General features: G+C 32.4%; 3 protein-coding genes across 3 annotated transcripts; all 3 read right to left on the bottom strand.

Moving 5' to 3' along the window:
* Positions 1 to 988: 988 nt before the first annotated feature.
* On the bottom strand, positions 989 to 3,453 carry LOC131594152 (probable BOI-related E3 ubiquitin-protein ligase 3). Its single transcript, XM_058866247.1, has 4 exons — positions 3,260 to 3,453; positions 3,015 to 3,115; positions 2,380 to 2,696; positions 989 to 1,681 (listed from the first exon to the last, which is right to left on the bottom strand). The coding sequence occupies exons 1-4, from the start codon at positions 3,340 to 3,342 to the stop codon at positions 1,154 to 1,156; spliced, it is 1,029 nt and encodes a 342-aa protein (XP_058722230.1). The 5' UTR covers positions 3,343 to 3,453; the 3' UTR covers positions 989 to 1,153.
* Positions 3,454 to 9,335: 5,882 nt separating this feature from the next.
* On the bottom strand, positions 9,336 to 11,544 carry LOC131594151 (transcription factor ALC-like). Its single transcript, XM_058866246.1, has 6 exons — positions 11,289 to 11,544; positions 10,861 to 10,962; positions 10,660 to 10,725; positions 10,455 to 10,520; positions 9,760 to 10,032; positions 9,336 to 9,662 (listed from the first exon to the last, which is right to left on the bottom strand). Exons 1-6 carry the CDS (start codon positions 11,490 to 11,492, stop codon positions 9,588 to 9,590), a joined length of 786 nt encoding a protein of 261 aa, XP_058722229.1. The 5' UTR covers positions 11,493 to 11,544; the 3' UTR covers positions 9,336 to 9,587.
* A 1,044-nt stretch (positions 11,545 to 12,588) lies between these two features.
* LOC131598596 (protein MAIN-LIKE 1-like) lies at positions 12,589 to 13,524 on the bottom strand. The gene is made up of 2 exons (XM_058871178.1): positions 12,979 to 13,524; positions 12,589 to 12,855 (listed from the first exon to the last, which is right to left on the bottom strand). Exons 1-2 carry the CDS (start codon positions 13,522 to 13,524, stop codon positions 12,589 to 12,591), a joined length of 813 nt encoding a protein of 270 aa, XP_058727161.1.
* Positions 13,525 to 18,263: the final 4,739 nt, after the last annotated feature.

Genomic DNA, 18,263 nt, shown 5'->3' with positions numbered 1-18,263 from the left:
ACACTAAATGTTCACTACTGGGGTTTTTCAATTTTCAAAATCACCGGTATAGACGCATGCATTTTTTACAGTTTTTCAAAATCACCGGTATAGACGCATGCATTTTTTACAATTTTTTTTATAAGAAAAAATCTTGTAGAAAACATGCATTTCTACCTGTTAAAACAAAATATCCGGCAGAAACCATCATTTTTATCGGAGTTTTCAAAAAATCTAAAAGAATGCATGCATTTTTACTAAATTTTTCCAAAAAAATCGGAAGAATGTATGCATTTTATACTGATTTTTTCAAAATATTTGATAAAAATGCATGAAAAACATGAACTTTAATCGAACATTTCTAAAAAAACAGTAAAAATGCATCAAAAAAATCCAATAAAAACATAAAACTTCAATAAAATTAGATACTCACTACTGATAAATTCGATAGTTTAAATGTAAAATCTAATACTCACAAGAGCTTTTCAAAATACTAGAAATGTTACACTAGAATAATGAAATGAATTTTCATATTTCATAAGTTTAATATGGTAATTGCATAAAATCTGGAGGTACTAGATTAAGTTTGGATAAACTTTCCTCCAAAAAGGAGTTGAAATCACATTAAAATCTACTAGTCTCATTTTCTTTCACACCAAGCAAAAAAGAGCTTCAATTCTTCAAAGTAGTGAGGAAGCAAAATCTATGGCAAGCATGAAAATTGTATATGCTGCCAAGTGGTCTGCTACAAAAGAATACATACTTCTATAGATTCTGAAATGTGGTATATATGAGATGCAAACAGCAATATACTTCCAAACTAGTAGTGAAAGACAAATTTAAGGTTTTATAGGATGACTCTACGGCTAAAAGTGGAAAGAGCAACCAACCAAAAGAAATGAGGACCAGATTATAATGATTATACATGGTCCCAAAATCAAGAGCAAGGGGAGAATCTTTCTCTACTCTACACTTTTAAGAAATTACACATGCTATCCAAAGTGTACTAAAGAACAATATGTTTTGTCAAGTTTCATTACAGTAAAATACATCTTAAAACTAGTTACAATGTGTCAATGTACTTACTTGGTTACAATCGTAGAACAAAGACTATGATAAACAACAACACAATACACATAACTTTCAATATAAAATTAGAGATTTAGATTTCCAGTTACATGTAGACCTCCATGCCTATGAATTTTGAGGATTGACATAGCGGACAAAAACTAAGCTTACTTTCACAATCTTTACAGAGGCAAAGATGCTTACACGGTAACAACACCATCGTCACTTCATTCACTCTGCATGCCTTACATTTCATCGCTTCTTTCATATTGGAGTTTTCATTCGAGAGGAGATGAAAATCAAGAGAACGTCCGTTACAGCAAGAAGCTGTATCGTCTACTTCGCTGTCGCCGCATCCTTCTTTACTGTCTCTACTTTGGAGATAAGCTTGCTGAAGGTTGAACTTGAGAGCAGCTATCATGTTTTCGTTATATCTGGCACGTTGTTGCCAAGCTCCCGCTTCTGCACTTAATTGGTCCATTTGGTCTTCAAGCTCCATGTTTCGTTTGTTGATGTTTTCTACCTCGGTGTCTTTCTCTCGAAGCTTCTGAATGACCTTGTCTTCGATGATTGAAACACACTGAAGTTGTGTTGCTTGAACTTTTTCTAAAACGGTTTGCCGCAATTGCTCACCCTGTTAGAGAGAAAATTAATCAGTATAGCACAATTTAGCCCTAACACCTCTGAAAAAAAGGTGTGTCAGTGTCGGTGTCCAATACGACAACAACACTAGTGATTATATTTAATTTATTCAATTTTTTCAAATCATTACCAGTGTTGATAGAGGTGTCAGTATTGGTGCCGTGTTTCTGGTGTCCGTGCTTCATAAATGTAGCATATTCACATAAGAAAGAGAGAATTTAGATTCTTTTTTCATAAATGTATCACAGTAAGACATTTGAACTTCAAAGAAATAAAAGAAATGACTTAAGGGCCTGTTTGGATGGAGAGATAAGCTTATTTAAGCTTATCTACTGTCATAAGTTTTGTGATACTAGTTGAGATTTAATCAAAACAGCTTATAACATATGTAAAAACAATTTAAATTCACTTTATCTTTTGTTATAAAAATAGCTTATGTGTGCTTATTCATAAGTACTTATTTTAATCACTTGTGTTAAAATGTTATCCAAAGAAGCCCTAAAGAAAGAAGCAACTTACCATCTGAACACTATAAGATATATAAAGTGCACATAACAAATACGGTCCACACGTACCGATCAAAATGACTTTGTATTTCAACGATAACAAATTGTGTTTAACTAAACGATGTTTACCTTGAACAAGAAACCAATAAGATGTAAAAAACTAGGCATCAAAATCCGTACTAACCTGCAGTTTGAGAAATCTATCCATCTCTAAATCCTGCTGCTGCAACTCACGATCAATATCATCCCCAATAAGCGACAATAAAGCCGAGTCTCCGGTTGAAGCTAGACGAGTATTATCAAGCGACAATCCCAATCCCGTTGACACAGATCGAGGTTGCAGAAAATCCACAGAAGATATCTGTGAATTGTTCTCCAAAAAATCCTGTTCTTTTAGTCTCTTCCGCTCCGGTTCCAATCCGAAATTCCAATGCAAATCAACACCACCGTCACTTCCATCAGCAGGAAGAACTGGACCCGGAGCAAAGCCAACAACATGAACTAAACCCCAATAAAACAGAAAAGTCACAACACATAAAATACCTAAAAAAAACCCTAAAATTTTAAACTAAATCTAAAAGAACCCTAAAAAATCGCTGCAGAAAATAACACTGAATAAACTTCAAAGGTTTAAACTTTCAAGCAATTGAATCATCCAGGAATAATTTTGACTCAAAATGACCAAAAGGGTAGTCACCAAAATCCTTGCAAAGTTCAAATTTTTTTTCAAAACCCAAAAATTCCATGGCATAAAATTGAAGTGTAGCTAAAAAGGAAAAGCATGGAAATGAATCGAAGAAAGATGAAGAATTTACAGACATGGAGGAATGTAAGGCGGATGCTGAGACTGATCTTGCAAATCAGTTGGGTTGTAAAACGCCATCTGCTGCGACATCTGACCATCAATTGTTCTTAAATTTCTGAAACAAAAAAATCAAAATCAGTAAGAAAATTGTCAATAACAAGATGAAATTATAGAGATAGATTGAAAATGTTCGGTAAAGTGAAAGGTAGAAAAATGAAAATTGTTGGGGGATATTGAGAGATGGGTGATTAAGAGTTACCTGAAAGAATTGGTTTGTGGTTGTGGTTGTGGTTGGGGTTGGGGTTGGTAGTGGCGTTGAAACTGGTCTTGAAGGAAAGCCATGGAGGAGGAAGAAGAAGGAGGAGGAGGAGAGAAGAGAAGTCTCTCGAGGAAATGGTAATGTGAATGGCGAAGATGACTATGCACAAAGTTTGGTGTGATGATTTCCACACTTGCCCCTACTTCCATTTTTGTCTTTATTTTATTTTATTTTATTTTATTTTATTTTATGAAATGGAAAATATCTCATTTGGATTGGACCAACTTGGAGATTAGGACAACCTAGGCCCAAATATAACTTGTGTATTAACCAAGTGTTTTTTTTTTTTTTAAATTTCTTTATCCACCCCCAACCTTCTTAGAAACCCGCACGAAATTCTTAAAACGCCCCTATATTTCGGAAGTGCATCTTCGAAAACATTTTTTTTCTGAAAAAAACTGATTTCGGAGATGCATTTCTGAAAACTTATTTTCTCTAAAAATAAGGTGTTTTCGAAAGTGCATCTCCGAAATCATCTTTTTTTCAGAAAATAAGATGATTTTGGAGATGCACTTCCGAAAACACCATTATCGAATATGCACTTCTGAAAAAATTTCTGATGTAGAAAACTAAAAACAAATGAACAAAGCTTCGATTTATCATAAATAATCGAAATTACAAAGATAGATCAACATGAAATTAAAGTTACATATTGTTAAACACGGGTAGTTGAGGATAGGTTAACATTTGGATAACGTCGGCTCTCGATCTTTGAAGTTTCGCATCCAACTCGATCGGACCTTTCGAAGAAAATCGGTCGAAAGTTGTTCACAAAACCGCTAAATCTTCGTCGTTCTTGACTTCAAACGGGGTGAATTGGACGTCTCCCTCGTCATTAAGCAAAGGTGGGCGGTACTCAAGCTTGACAACCTTCCGATTTTCTAGGTATTGCAAATCAGCAACAATGTAGTGGAATAAAAGATGAAATGGAGATTGTTTACCTCAAATTGTAGCTTTCTATGCCCTCTTTGGTATGATCAACCACTTGGAGAGGGCTTGAGTTTTTGTTTGCAGGAAAAAGAATGAAATAGTGAATGAGGGAAAATGGTATATGAAGGATTTTTTCGGAGATGCATCTCCGAAAAAACACCTGACAGTTTAAATCCAACGTTTAAATTGAAAATAAGTGTTTTTGGAGATACATTTCTGAAAACACCTATTTTTTGGTGTTTTCGGAGATGCATCTCCAAATTTTAAGAAAATAGTGAAAAAAATGACTTCAGAGATGCATCTCAGAAATCAGGAGTATTATGGGATTTTAAACATGGGTTCAAACCTCAGGGAAGTGGATAAAGAAATTGTTCCTTATTTTTTGAAAAATTTACTTCATTATCCCCTATGGATATTTCTTACCATACAAACTATCAAAAATATTACTTTGATAATTTCTATGAATCATACCCGTCATATAAGGTGGGAGGAGCATACGACCATCAAAATTTAAAATTAGAAGAGAACAAGTAATCAAATTAGAAGAGAACAAGTTATTGTCAAGTCAATTGTACAATATTTTAGGGGATTACTTTTTCTTTAGGGAGCTGGTTAAAAATCTAAAATACCCTTAAATACAAAAATACATTTTAAGATATATTTTTGGAAACTGTTATTCTTAAAAATTAGAAACAGATGTAAAAAATGTAACCTAGATTAACATCAATAATTGTTATGACATACATTAAAATGTAACAATACATCAATAATCGTTCTTTTAACGTAAATCTAGCAATACATTTCATCATCAAGTAGAATGTTTCAACATCTTAACATGCTAGTAAGACATCTTAGAAAACAGATGTTCAGACATATGTCATAACATGTTATACCAGAATATCATGACAATTTAGTTTTTTTTTTTAAATCTTAGCAGATTTGTTTTGTTTTTATGAAGATTATGTATGGATTTAGTACTTATACAGTCACTGATAAGGAAGGGGTTTTTAGGAACATTGCAGATTCGATTTGATTTCATAAAAAGGATCTTGGAGCTTTTTAGGAAATCTTAAAGATTTGTTCCTATTTTTGGAGAAAAGATTCTGCAGAAGATTCAGAACTGGAAGATTGGATTTGTGTGAAGAGTCCAAGCTCATACTATAAGAGTTTATTTTAAAGAACTTTCAAGACCTAAAAACGCGTGTAGAGAAGCCTTGTGGATGAGATAAAGGTTTATATTTTTTAGGGTGTTCTTTATTCATCGTGATCCACTCGATTATCTCTTTGATAATCAAAGTAAGATTTGTTTTTATTGTTCATTGTCAATCACTCATGAGCTTTTAAGTAAGAGTGGATTGTGTGTCAAGTTTACTATTGTTCATCAGTCAAAAGCTTTTAAGCACAATTAATTTTGTCTTGGAAGAGTGTCTTTTATATTTTTGGTTATTATTAAGGGTTTGTCTCTAGTTTGTGACTGGTAGGAAGTGAGAGGGAGTTCTCATATATTGGATTGTCCTAGGTAGAAGTTGCATAAGGCAGTGATTAGGGGATAAATTTTAAACTAGGGTTGTGTAGCTTTGAACCAATACTATCACAATGGATTTCCTTCTTGGCTTGATAGTCCCTAGAGTAGTGAGTTACACCGAACTGGGTTAACAACTGATTGTGTCTTTTACCTTTTACAATTTACTCCTGTATAATTTATTGTTTTGGTAAATGTTTTTCTGTTAGCAGATGATGACTTAACTTCTATTTTGACATTCTGTTTTAATGTTAGGACATCAACCTTGACATCTATTTGAAAGTGCCTGAATTTCATATACCTCGAACAATTTCTCCATCCTTGCACACTCTGTACCTTGATACATAATGGTTATCATCCAAAAGTTTCAACAATTGTTGCATTTATGTTTTATCCCCTCTTATCTACTTGTTAATTTGGGCACGAACATTGTTTAATTGCTTGATATTTGTGAAATTTTGAGGTCTTTTACATTTCAAAGTTTAAGGTATGTTTTTTTTGTTGCACCATGTTAAATGTCATATAAGAAACAATTCCCTTCTCTTCAGCCTTAATGAGACTTACAATGGGATGATCTACTACACGCATCATGATTATGCATACCACAAATCACATTAAATCTCCGTATTTTATTTGCAATAAGGTATCCATGCAACTTAAAAGGACACTCACATTTCCTCGAACTAGTGTCATCCCATTTCAACTTTCAGATAAGATTTATGTACTTGTCACTTCTTTCGCATCTATGTGTCACAAATGTTTTTCTTATATCAAAACCATTATCTGACCTTTCAATAACAACGTCAATCCCTAATTTGACTGCCTCTGTGCGGATTCATTTATGCATATGATCACTAACAACAAACTCTTGGTCGTTTATAAATTATTTGCCAACATCTACCTTAACATCAACCGATTTGACATATGTAGACACAATAGGTAGGGGAAAACATCATGGTGCACCATATCTAAGGTCAATCATAATAGAAAATAATTTAAAATTGACTAAATTTAACTCTGAACTAATTACAAAATACAATTTTGTATGGCATTCAACAAAAATTTAGAAATGTATTTTAGGATGCAACTTTTGGTATCCATATAGAAAACTAGCTTAATGAAAGTAACAAGGAAGGAAATATGTGTACATTACCTAAAATTTCAGCTTCTTTTCCCCTTTTTGATCTGAAAAAAAAAAAAAAAAGAGAAATGAAGTTTTGAAGTAGAAAAGTTGATTGAGTGTGATAGAAGGTTTTGGTAGGGTTTGAAGAAGAAATGGTGTTTTTGATCATGAGTAAAACAACATGTAAGGTGGTGTTTTATTAAATTCTCCGCTTGACAATTTCGGAAATAAACTTCCAAAATATTCACTAAGTTGGAAAATACATGTGATGGTACAAACAAACAAGTATTAGGATGAAGAATTGATCCTTAAAAAAATGTGATTTATATAGAAGGAATGTATAAACCTTTAAAAAATTATGGATTATGAGTCAATCTTGGAGTACCGCGTAATAGAGTCGAATTTTGATGTTAACATGATGGTTGAAGTCTATTGAATGATGTTCGTTTCCATGGGATCTCCTTGAATGTGAGAAAAACATAAGAAATGTGAAAATTTGAATTGTGTTGACCGATTTGATTTTTTTTAGTTTTCTTTCAAATGATTCTTAAGTTAAATAGAAGTGTTGAGTGATAATGAGATATGAAAAAGAGAAATAAAAAACACAAAGTTTGTCCTAATACACCTCCTTAACTTTGAGCTATATTTAGACTGTTCACGTTGATAGATTTTCACTATAATCAAACAAATTACAAGATCGCTAAAATATTTTCTAGTCTAGCTGACTTATATCTTATATTTATCAAATACAAATAACTGATCTCAACAAGATCTCTTGGTCGTGTCAAAGAAACTAACTAACATTAAGCCTTTGAAAAATACATTCAAATAAATGGTAGAGCGCTTACAAATATCTTTCAATTGAAAATGTAAACAACTTTAAGTACACACATAAATGTTCTTTTTTAACATAAAGTGTATACAATTAAATCTTTTGCTCACTTTCTTCTTCACTTGCAATTGAGTTTCTTCTCTAGATGTTATTATTTTAAAAGTTCATTTATATAGCTTACATTTTGATTAATAAAATAGTGAAAATTGAGTTTTTATATAGATTTTTTTAATGATCATTGGATGATCTTAATTTTTTTTTTGATAAATGTGTCATTGTGATCTTTGTACTATTTTCAACAAGCTATTTTGTGTCCCAATGCTCATAACAGGTTTTGTCATACACGACATTGTACATTTTTGTCAAATATAACGTGTACTAATATACCTTGTGTATTATTGCTTGTTTGTCTTAAATTTGAATTGAGAGAAAAACGTCTAATTTATTATTTTCAAAAATAAGCTTCACTCAAAGTTATTAGATAAACAAACTAATAGAGAATGACAACTTGAACTCTTCTAGAGGATCAAATCGTTGAATTTTAAGCTTGGAGTTGATCAAAGGAACTTGATGACCGTTTGAGTACCTATGACCAGATAATACCGTTTATAGCGTGTACCAGCAAGTACCATAGCAAATTTTCAATGATGTGTGCTCAAAGAATGCGTTAATGGACGTAGTACAAGATGTTTGATGATGCTTGTATCAAATAGAATCTTTCAAATTCATCCAAATCAGAGGATCATTTGTAGAACTTCTTTACACTTTCTAGATGATATATAACTTTGAATATATATAAAATATTTTCTACATTTGTAACAAATGTTACACAATAAATTTGTTCTTTTACATTATGTTATCATCAAAATTAAATTTATAAAAATTATTGTTCTTCAAACCGTTCTTGATTTACCAATATTCTAATATTTTTATGATGATAAACAATCTCATCTTAATGAATAATTTTAGTGAAAATCTCTAGAGGATTTGTTGGGGGACTGAAGTAGGATAAGTTGGATAAAGTTGTTTAGGTTGAAAAAAAAAATTCTCTAGTGTGATCTCTCCATCTTCTTCTCTTTTTATTTTCTTTATTTCAAAGCTTATCTCTAGATCTCTTCTCTTTTATATTATTCTCCTGCTTTATCTATATTTATTTCTATCTTTTAACATAAACATTTTTAAATCGAAGTATTTTTATAAAACGATTTTTCAAATCTGAATATCACAATTTATCTCTTTCTCTCCTTTCATGCTAGGAGTCACTTCATCAAATATAATATTAATATTCAAACTCCTAACTAATAAATGAAAATTAAGTAGTTCAAATATTTTATTATAAAAAATTGTTACTAGTGAAAAATTCTTCCATTGGGGTTGAGATTGTAACAAACGCTTCTTTTGGTATTTTTTTAGCTACCTTTATTTTCTTTTTCAAATATCATATTCTAAGATCCTTTGCATGTCTCTTCATAATAATTGGCCTCAACAAAATTTAAGAAAATCACTTTATATATTTTAAAACCTCATGTAGTTAGCTCCCAAACATATCCTCAGAAACATAATATTTCTTATATGTGCATCTTTAGCCTAATCATAGAAAGTAGTAACATGATGCAGAATGTTCATTATCTTAACTTTGTAATTGATGAAATTATAAAAGTTTAGAAAGATTGTTACATTTCATTTTAGTGCAGTTGCTACGGCACTTCGATTCCATCGAACCGTTACCAATTGTATAATAAGGTAGTATCAAATTCGAGTTCAAGAGTAGATCATGAAGTTTGAACAAAAGCTACCGCCCTTTTGCGAAATAATATATAGTCGAAAAAATTCTCTATCTTTCGGTGAATTGATCATCTGTTTAAGACATATCAGGAGTTTTTCCAGTCCTTGTTGAATCCAAAATCAGCTGTGGCATGTTGTTGCAGAAAACACCCTTCAAATTGCGCAAATAAAAGATGTTAACTTCAATAACAAACTAACGAATAATGAATTATATTGTTCATGAAAATTACAAAGTATCGAAAACGAACCTTAATCGAGGGTTGAAAACTTGATGAGGCATCGAAATTAGTAATATTTGCCGCGACAGTTTGATTTGATATGTCGCGTTGTTCTGGAAAACTAAAACTAGGCCGCGCAAAACATTCATCGTTTGCAGAAGAGGCGATTGCATTGATAGAATTGTGAAATCCAATATTACTATCATCAAGATTCAACAAATCAGTTTGTGGAAACGTCGTTGGTCGCGATCCTCCTGGTAAAGACACTGGATGCAAACTATAACCGTTTCTTATCATTAACATCTGCAGAATTGATCACAAACACTAAAGTAACAATTAGTCCATGATGGAATAATGGACCAATAGACGGTTTGAAAGTTCTCAAGAAAACTTGTAGAGAAAACACATATTAGAAGAATCTTGTAACAAGTTTGTTAGAGAATTTATAGAAATAAAAATAAGCCGAAAACAATATGTGCAAGGCCGTATTTGAGGGCTTACAAGACCGACTACCACACAGCCAGAAAGTTTGACACATTTAAACTGTGACTAAACAATGACTCGTAAAATTCTTTTTTTGCTTAAATCATGAAATATAGAGTTCCTAACCGTATTAAACCTACACAGAATCTCCAAAAACTTAAATCGAACCCACTATATATATTTGTTGCTTATTGAACATGTTTTAGAGTTTCATAGTTCATCTCAAGAGAAAGAAAACTCACTTGCACTTGAAGTTGAAGCTGCTTTAAATATTCTATAGCCTCATCAAGCATTGAAGCTTTGTCTGTCTATTAAAAACAAACACAAAAAATAATCATCAAGAAGAAGAAAAAAGAACAAAATAAATAATATTTTGTAAGATAAATTAAAATAATAGATAAAATTTAAAAGGGATAGATGCTATGCTACAAAATAGACATATAGTACCTTGTTAGAATTTGGAATTAAATTCTGCAAAGCTTTCAATTTCTCATTAATCTTACTCCTCCTTCTCTATCCATTCAATAAAATTCAAAAGAAAATTAAAAAAATTCATAGAAAAATAAAATCCATTCAATAAAATTCAACATAAATAAAAAATTAAAAAATCATAGAAAAATAAAAATTGGAGGGTAAAAAAAATGGAACCTTTTCAGACAAATTATGAAACTCTGCAGCTCTGCTTCTCTTTGAAGAAGAACGTGATGGTAGGGTAGCTTTTGATGATGGCAACTCTGAAGCTTCATCATTCTTCAAACTCAAAAAGAAAACCCATCAACTAAATTTCAAAAAAGTAACATAAAAATAATCCAAAAATTATATTTTTGAATTTCAAAGGAAAATCATATATAAGATCTACTAAAAAAATTTGTTTGAGTTTTCTTAAGCTATGAAACCAAAACTATATTATAAACAAAAATTCACTTGAATAAATATATAGAACAAATATATGAGTTATTCAATAATTTAAAAAAGTGAATTTTTTTATGATATTCATGAAAATATAAAAGTATGGTATTATTAAGAAAGTGTGAATTATGGTAATTATTTGAAGAAGTGGTGAAGTGTTTATGTACCTGAGGTGATGATGAAGAAGTGAAATGATTAGGAGGGTAAGGGATGGTTGTGGAAGAGTTGGGAAAAGGATGAGAGAAATTGAAAGAGGGAGAAGAAGAAGAAGGATCCATGAGTTGGTTGAATAAATTGGAGAAATCTTGGGAATCAGGAGGAACCAAAGGTGATGGGAGAGTTTGGTGCAAATCATCAGAAGAATTAGCCATTATTTTTATTGAACAAGTTTGAAGAGAGAGAGAGAGAGAGAGAGAGAGAGAGAGAGAGAGAGAGAGAGAGAGAGATGATTGTGTGCTGATATATATGATGAGCAGATGGTTAGAAATGGAAAAGAGGACAAAGAGGTGACGTTTGTGTTGTGGAAGCGGGATTAACGTTTTAAATTGGTATTCTTTTGTTTCTACTAGGTTCTTAAATCTTTTCCTTGTATTTTAAATTAGACTAAATCTTTTATTAGGAGAAATTTCAATTTTGTCCCATGTTTCCGTAGATGTATTTCTGAAAGTTTTTTTTTAAAAAAAATTTGTTTCTTTTCGTAGGTGCATCTACAAAACGTGTTTAGACAAAGTGTTCAGCAGATGCACCTACGGAACAGTCTGTTATATTTTCAAATGACATACATTTGACTCCAAAACTCAAATTTTATAACAACAATGGAAAACTCAATTACATTAAGTAAATTAAAGTAATTCAATTTAAATGCAATAGTAAATAGTACACACAAAAAAATACATCGTATAAATCGTCAGCCAATAATGTCGAATACATATATCAAAACCTCGTACATAAATGAAACCAAAATACATTTATCAAATAAATCACAGGCATCATTACTGTGTGTGTCGGACATCATCCTGCACCTCTCCGCTGCCTCAGGTCCGGCCTCCGCCTTTGCGTCCACCGTGTCGTCTACTAAATACTATGCCTCTACCGTCGAGTGCCCCACCTGTCCTGACACGGTTTCTACAGTACAAAAATGCCTCCTCAGCCACCCTGATGATACCCTCCACTAGACGAAGGCCAACAGACCCCTCAGGGAATAAACCAACGACAATGCCTGCCCGCGCCATGTCAGCTATCTCACGACACTGAAGAAGAAGAACATCCTGAGTGTGGTCCATCTGAGTCTGCAAAATCTCCTCGTGGGCTAGTCTGGGCGGTGATCTACGTGCGGTGGGAAGCATGTATAGGTTTGACACTCTGTAGTACCAGGTGATGTACCCCTCGACGCAACTCTAGTTCCTCTATGATGTGGTCGCCCGAGCCTCGGCACAAACCATCTGGTGTTCCCAGTCTACAAAGACCTCATCTAGCTGTCGGCGGGTCATGACGTATGACACGCTCCGGAAGATAACGAACAATGATGGTCAAACTGGAAGCCAACCATCCAGAATATAGTGCGATCTCATCAAACGGAACCTTCTCACAATGGTCAGCGTAGCATTCGTAGTGGATGTCCTCAGCAGCCATGCAGTCAAGATAGCGCCTGTAAGAATTCGACATTTGGTTCCCTCTGAGGGAGGTGAAGACTCTGGCATGCGACATGTCCTCAGTGTAACCCGACACCTCTCCCTAGCCAATAATGTCAAGGAATTGCTGTAATATCCAACCTTGAAAAAAAACACGTTGATCAAACATACTATCACAGATATATAATTAATTTTGAAAAAATGTAGAAGGATATAAGATCGTTACCACTAATAGGGTACAACTTCCAACCACAGTCCTTGCCTTCCACAGGCTTCCCTTTCCGAGTATGTGGTAGGTGTACGCCAGTATAGCCGCTCCCAAGTTGTACTCGTGGACACGTGCGATATCCGATAAGTACGTCAGGTAAACGACGTCTATGTACGTCGAGCTCGTGTCTACAAAGAGCTGAGTGCCTATTAAATATAGTAAGTAACATCTCAGCACCCACTCTCTATGTATATCAGCTTCAGCCTCGTCACCAGCAGCCTGATGTGTTGCAAGAAGCTCCTCATCATATATCTGCTGCAAGGTGTGAAACCTCACGTGCGCCCCGCGCGTCCTCTCCATCTCCTCAAGCGCATCAGCAGGATCAGCCTCTAGCTTCTCAATCAGCATCTCCATCGCTTCATTCGTCAGCCTACCATGACTAAGGAGGATACCCCTGATAGGTAGATGCATGAGGCATGCAATCTCGTACAAAGTGATGGTAATCTCACCGTGAGGAATATGAAAGGACGAGGTCTCTGGATGCCACCTCTCCACAAATGCCATGAGCATCCCGTTATGAATCGTCTAGAATCCGACTATGCAGAGGTCCCTAAGACCAGAAGCTGCAAGTGCATCACGGAACCACGGCTCATCAGGCTCCACGAGAGCGGAAATCTTCCGGCCGTGGTGTTAGAACCTCTAGGGATCCCTCTCCTAAAATTTTCCAAAAAAAAAACTGTTACCTTCAAGCAAAGTCATAAACTGAATAAAAAATAAGTAATAAACAAAGAAAATTTACCTCCCTCTCCCAGATATGCCTAGCCGAATGATCTGCATACCCTGTCAATAAGGACGCATCTATAGGACCCTCCGGTACCAGATAGGCTCAGGCGCCGGATCATCCTCGCGTAGCTCGGCAGATGGCACCGAAGATCATGCAGCATTCGTCACTGGCACAAGCACATATGTAGAAGAACTGTCTCATCGACGTCTGCGAGCGGAGGGCATATGTGAGGAACACTCGGCATCATCCCGAGGCCTTCGTGATACAGTAGTAGATAGAGTAGGCCTCTCAACTGGAATGGACGAAGAAGGCCCGTCGACTCGAACGGATGGAGAAGGTCCGACTGGAATGGGTGTAGCAGCTCCATCAGTCACTTGTGATACTACACGCATCTGTTCACGCCGCACGGATGCATGTTGTGCAATCCTCCCATGTATAATTTGATCTGGATGGTCGGCCATAATATCTGCATTGTGATTTAATAAAATCGAGTAAGTTACTAGGTAGTTATTATAAGAAAAAGAAAGAAAAAAATATCAGAACCTTCCGTAGATGCATCTACGGAAGTATCTTACATTTTAAAAAATGGGTTTCTTCCGTAGGTGCATCTACGAAATGATCCAACATTCCACTCTTCTGTTGATGCATCTATAGAAGATTCTGAAACCTCCAAAATGCAACAATGACGTCTGGTCACTGTTGCAGAGGGTTAAAAACACCCTTTTTAATGAATTGATCGTCCACTTTACACTTGAAACAGTACTTACATTATCTCTAAACAATATTTCTTACACTACTCAATCATTTCTACACCTAATAATCGAATTCAATCTCTATTTCAAAAACTCTAATATAACTCGAAACGTCGAAAATTTACCGATTAAATGGAGTTTGGAACTTGTTGGAATGTGTTGGTAGTTGATCTTGACGTTATCGGTCGAACTCAAGAGAAAGAAAACAGCTTGTTTGGAAGTTTAATTTTTGAGGTTGAGAGAAAGTGAGAGTTTTGAAATGAGAAAGTGAAGAATGGGGAGAGGAAGACTCTAACGCGAATATAACATCAAATACTTTTGTAGATGCATCTACAGAAACTTCTGTATGTACATCTACGTAACAAAACAACATTAAATAAAAAATGGTGCTTCTGGAGGCACATCTACGAAAACAGGAAGGCATTTAGGCAACCCGTATGGTGTGTAAGATATTCAAGGGGTGTGGTAAGATTTTCTCTTGTTTAGAGTTTTTTATTATTAACTTTATAGATAGGAATATATTGAAAATTTATTTTAGTTGTAAATTTTAAAATTAATTGTTATGAAAAAAATTTAAAAATTATAAAGTTATTTGGAATTTATTCGTTATAAGATTTATAGTTTATTATAGTTTTGTTTCTCTATTTTGTCTCATTTACAAAATAAGTCCTTTTTATTTTTAAATGATGTTTTATTTGTGAAATTTGACAAATTATGATATAAGAATTTTTAGTTGTACATTATAGATAAAAAAATATAATTTAAAAATTAAAATTTCATCAATTTGTAGTATAAAAAATGAGAAAAAGATAAAAATTGTTTTAATTTAAAATAGAGTAATTAATTTTGTGAATCAGAGATATAGTAAGGGGATTACAACTATAATTTAACCTAACTTCTCAAAATATCTTATGTTTTTATTTTTAATGATATGTTTTTATTTTAACTTATTAGTAAAAAGATGATATATCATTGAAAATAAAATATTTAAAAGATGTTGCTATTTTAAATAATGAAAATAATAATTTAATATTTATATTGTTTTGAAAAGTATGCATGATAATTCATTTTTAAATTATGATAATCTTACTATAATCAGGTAAAATTAACACACAACTTATAAAATAAAAATTTTTGAAATTATTTTTGGAGTTTGGATTCTTTCCTAAAATTTGTCTACATCATCATGTAATATTTATATTAAAATATCATCTCTTACAAGCATGTCTCTGTTTCTCTCTTAACTACTATAAATAATATATTTATATTAAAATTTTCACCTCAATCAATAAATAATTGAGATATAATTTTTGGATGCGCCATATTTTAATATTTTGTAAAATAAATACCATATATAATCTATTGGTTCTTGCAATATTTTTCACATTATGATGTTGTTGTGGTTGTTTTCACCTCTTGCAATCTCTCTCACACGATCTTCAAAAACTCTTTCGAATATAATCTTTTGTTTGAATATTACAACACACAAAGAAATTGATAAATGATAAAAAAAATTGAAAAAGAAAACAATACATATTACTTTCAATTTTTTTCCATTCACTATTTTTTAACAATAGAAGTAATCTATAACCTCGGTGGATTTCTCAAACATTAATAATGAAAGCATTTGGATTAAAACAATGAAACTTAAATAAGCTTGGAAACAATCTCTAAGATGAATTGTAAGAGCAAAGAAAATTTTGGTGAAGATTGATGTTCTTAAATAATCTCTTGTAACTGAAAATTTATTTCATTTATCAAACATTTTTTATTTTATATAAAAAAACATTTTTTATTTTATACGGCATGCAAAAACTATTGAACTTGAAAAGCAATATGTATGCAACAAAAATTCATCATTTGTTCTTCTTCTTCTGAATTGACAGTGATGACGATGAATCAGATTCAAAATTTGTACTTATATATTGAAACAAAAAACAATGTGTTTCTTTCATAAATCAGAAATGGATGGAGTTGAATAAATGATGATCTTGAACAGGGATCAAATTTCTTTTACAGAGGCATGGGGTGGACCTGCATGGTTAGCACTCCAACCATATCAATTCAAAATTTAAGATGAGTGTAGTATCTTGCATTTGGCATATGAACTCATTTTATACTTAGGGTCAAATGTAGTGGAATTGAAATGAATTGGACCTTAATCATTTTGGTCTTAGGTCGGCATAAAACAATTGCCTCAAGGCTTTTTCGGGAACTAAAGGAGCCAGGGAAGCCTTAAGTAATGTCGATTGGCCTCTAAAATATGGTCCAATACAAATATAATTAAAGCTCTTGGAATCAGTTGAAAAAGTAGTGGAGAACAAGCGCATTAAATGCAATCCCATCAATGAAACGTTTCGTCGTTTTCTCTTGACATGTGTCATGACGTGACTTGCTAGGGCATGTCACAATTTACAGTGCACTTAAGTTGGAGTGTATCCCTGAGGAAAACTTTAGTCGTTGATTTGGCTACTTCTCTCTCTACTTGATCTGAATCTTTCATCTCTCACTGCTTATAAATAAGATGAATTGAGTGTTTGAAAGGTTTTACAACCCTTGACATTTAAATTTACAGTTACTTTCCTAGAAAATGCCTCTGTTTCCTTTGAGTTAGTGTCATGTTTCAACTTGTAGGATGTTAATAGAAATATTGTATATTCACTAAAAGCTTTAAGAGTGTGTTTGGATGAGTCATTTTAACGAGGGAATGTGATGTTTTAATAAAATTTAAAATGATTTTGACAAAATTTATTGTTTGGAGAAAAAAATATTAAAATGATAGATATCTATGAAATATTTTGTCTAAGTTAAATTGTATGGTTTTGAAATCATATCTAAAATTCAAGAATTTCAAATTTCTTTCATGCTCCATAAAATTTAAATGTCGAATTGATTAATGTGTTTATTTCAAATTTTACAAGTTTGCCCTTATATTTATCAAAATTTTAAAAATGACCTTCAAAATTGAAAAAAATTGAAAACTAATTCTATTTTTCAAAATTTTCAAAGTGGTTCCCTTAAATTTTAAAAATAGCGAATTAGTCTTTATTTTTAAATTTGACCCTAAAATTTTAAAATTTATAAAAACTAGTAAAGGACCCGTGCGCCCGCACGGGTCACGTAAAGTCGATATAAACAATAAATAAATATATAACGATGGTTAATAAATATATATATATATAAAAGATACACAAATTAAAAATAAAAAACAATTGAAATTATAATTGTCAAATAAATATTAATTTAATCTAGTTAGAAATATATAGTTTAGTAGAAAAAATAAATAAAATAATTAAGTAGTCATCTACCCGTGCGTTCGCACACATTATACAATATAGCTATAATCTATCGTGAGTAGTCATCTACCCGTGCGTTCGCACGTATTGCACAATATTATAAATAATAAATAAATATAATATATGTGATTATATTTATTTGATTTGGTAACAGGTACCAAACTTTTTTGTCCAAATTTTGTTTATTGTCACTCATACCCCTATATTATTATAAGCATTTGAAATCTTTTTACTTATTTTAAATAAAAATTTCAATATATTTAATAGATTTATTTTTCCAAAAATATCAGTTATAGGTTAATATGTACATATAAAAAATAAAGGAAATAATTAAGCATTTATCTATCACAGTTGTAAATAAATATAATATAATGATGGTTAAAAATTTAAATAAAATATATACACATTAAGTAGCTTTGTCCCGTCGAAAAATGTATATTTGAGTAGAAAAATAAAGAAAATAATTAAGAA

The sequence above is a fragment of the Vicia villosa genome, linkage group LG4, assembly GCF_029867415.1.
Source record: "Vicia villosa cultivar HV-30 ecotype Madison, WI linkage group LG4, Vvil1.0, whole genome shotgun sequence".
Lineage (NCBI taxonomy): Eukaryota > Viridiplantae > Streptophyta > Magnoliopsida > Fabales > Fabaceae > Vicia > Vicia villosa.
The sequence above is the reverse complement of the archived record's forward strand: the minus strand, read 5'-3'. Positions and strand labels throughout refer to the sequence as shown.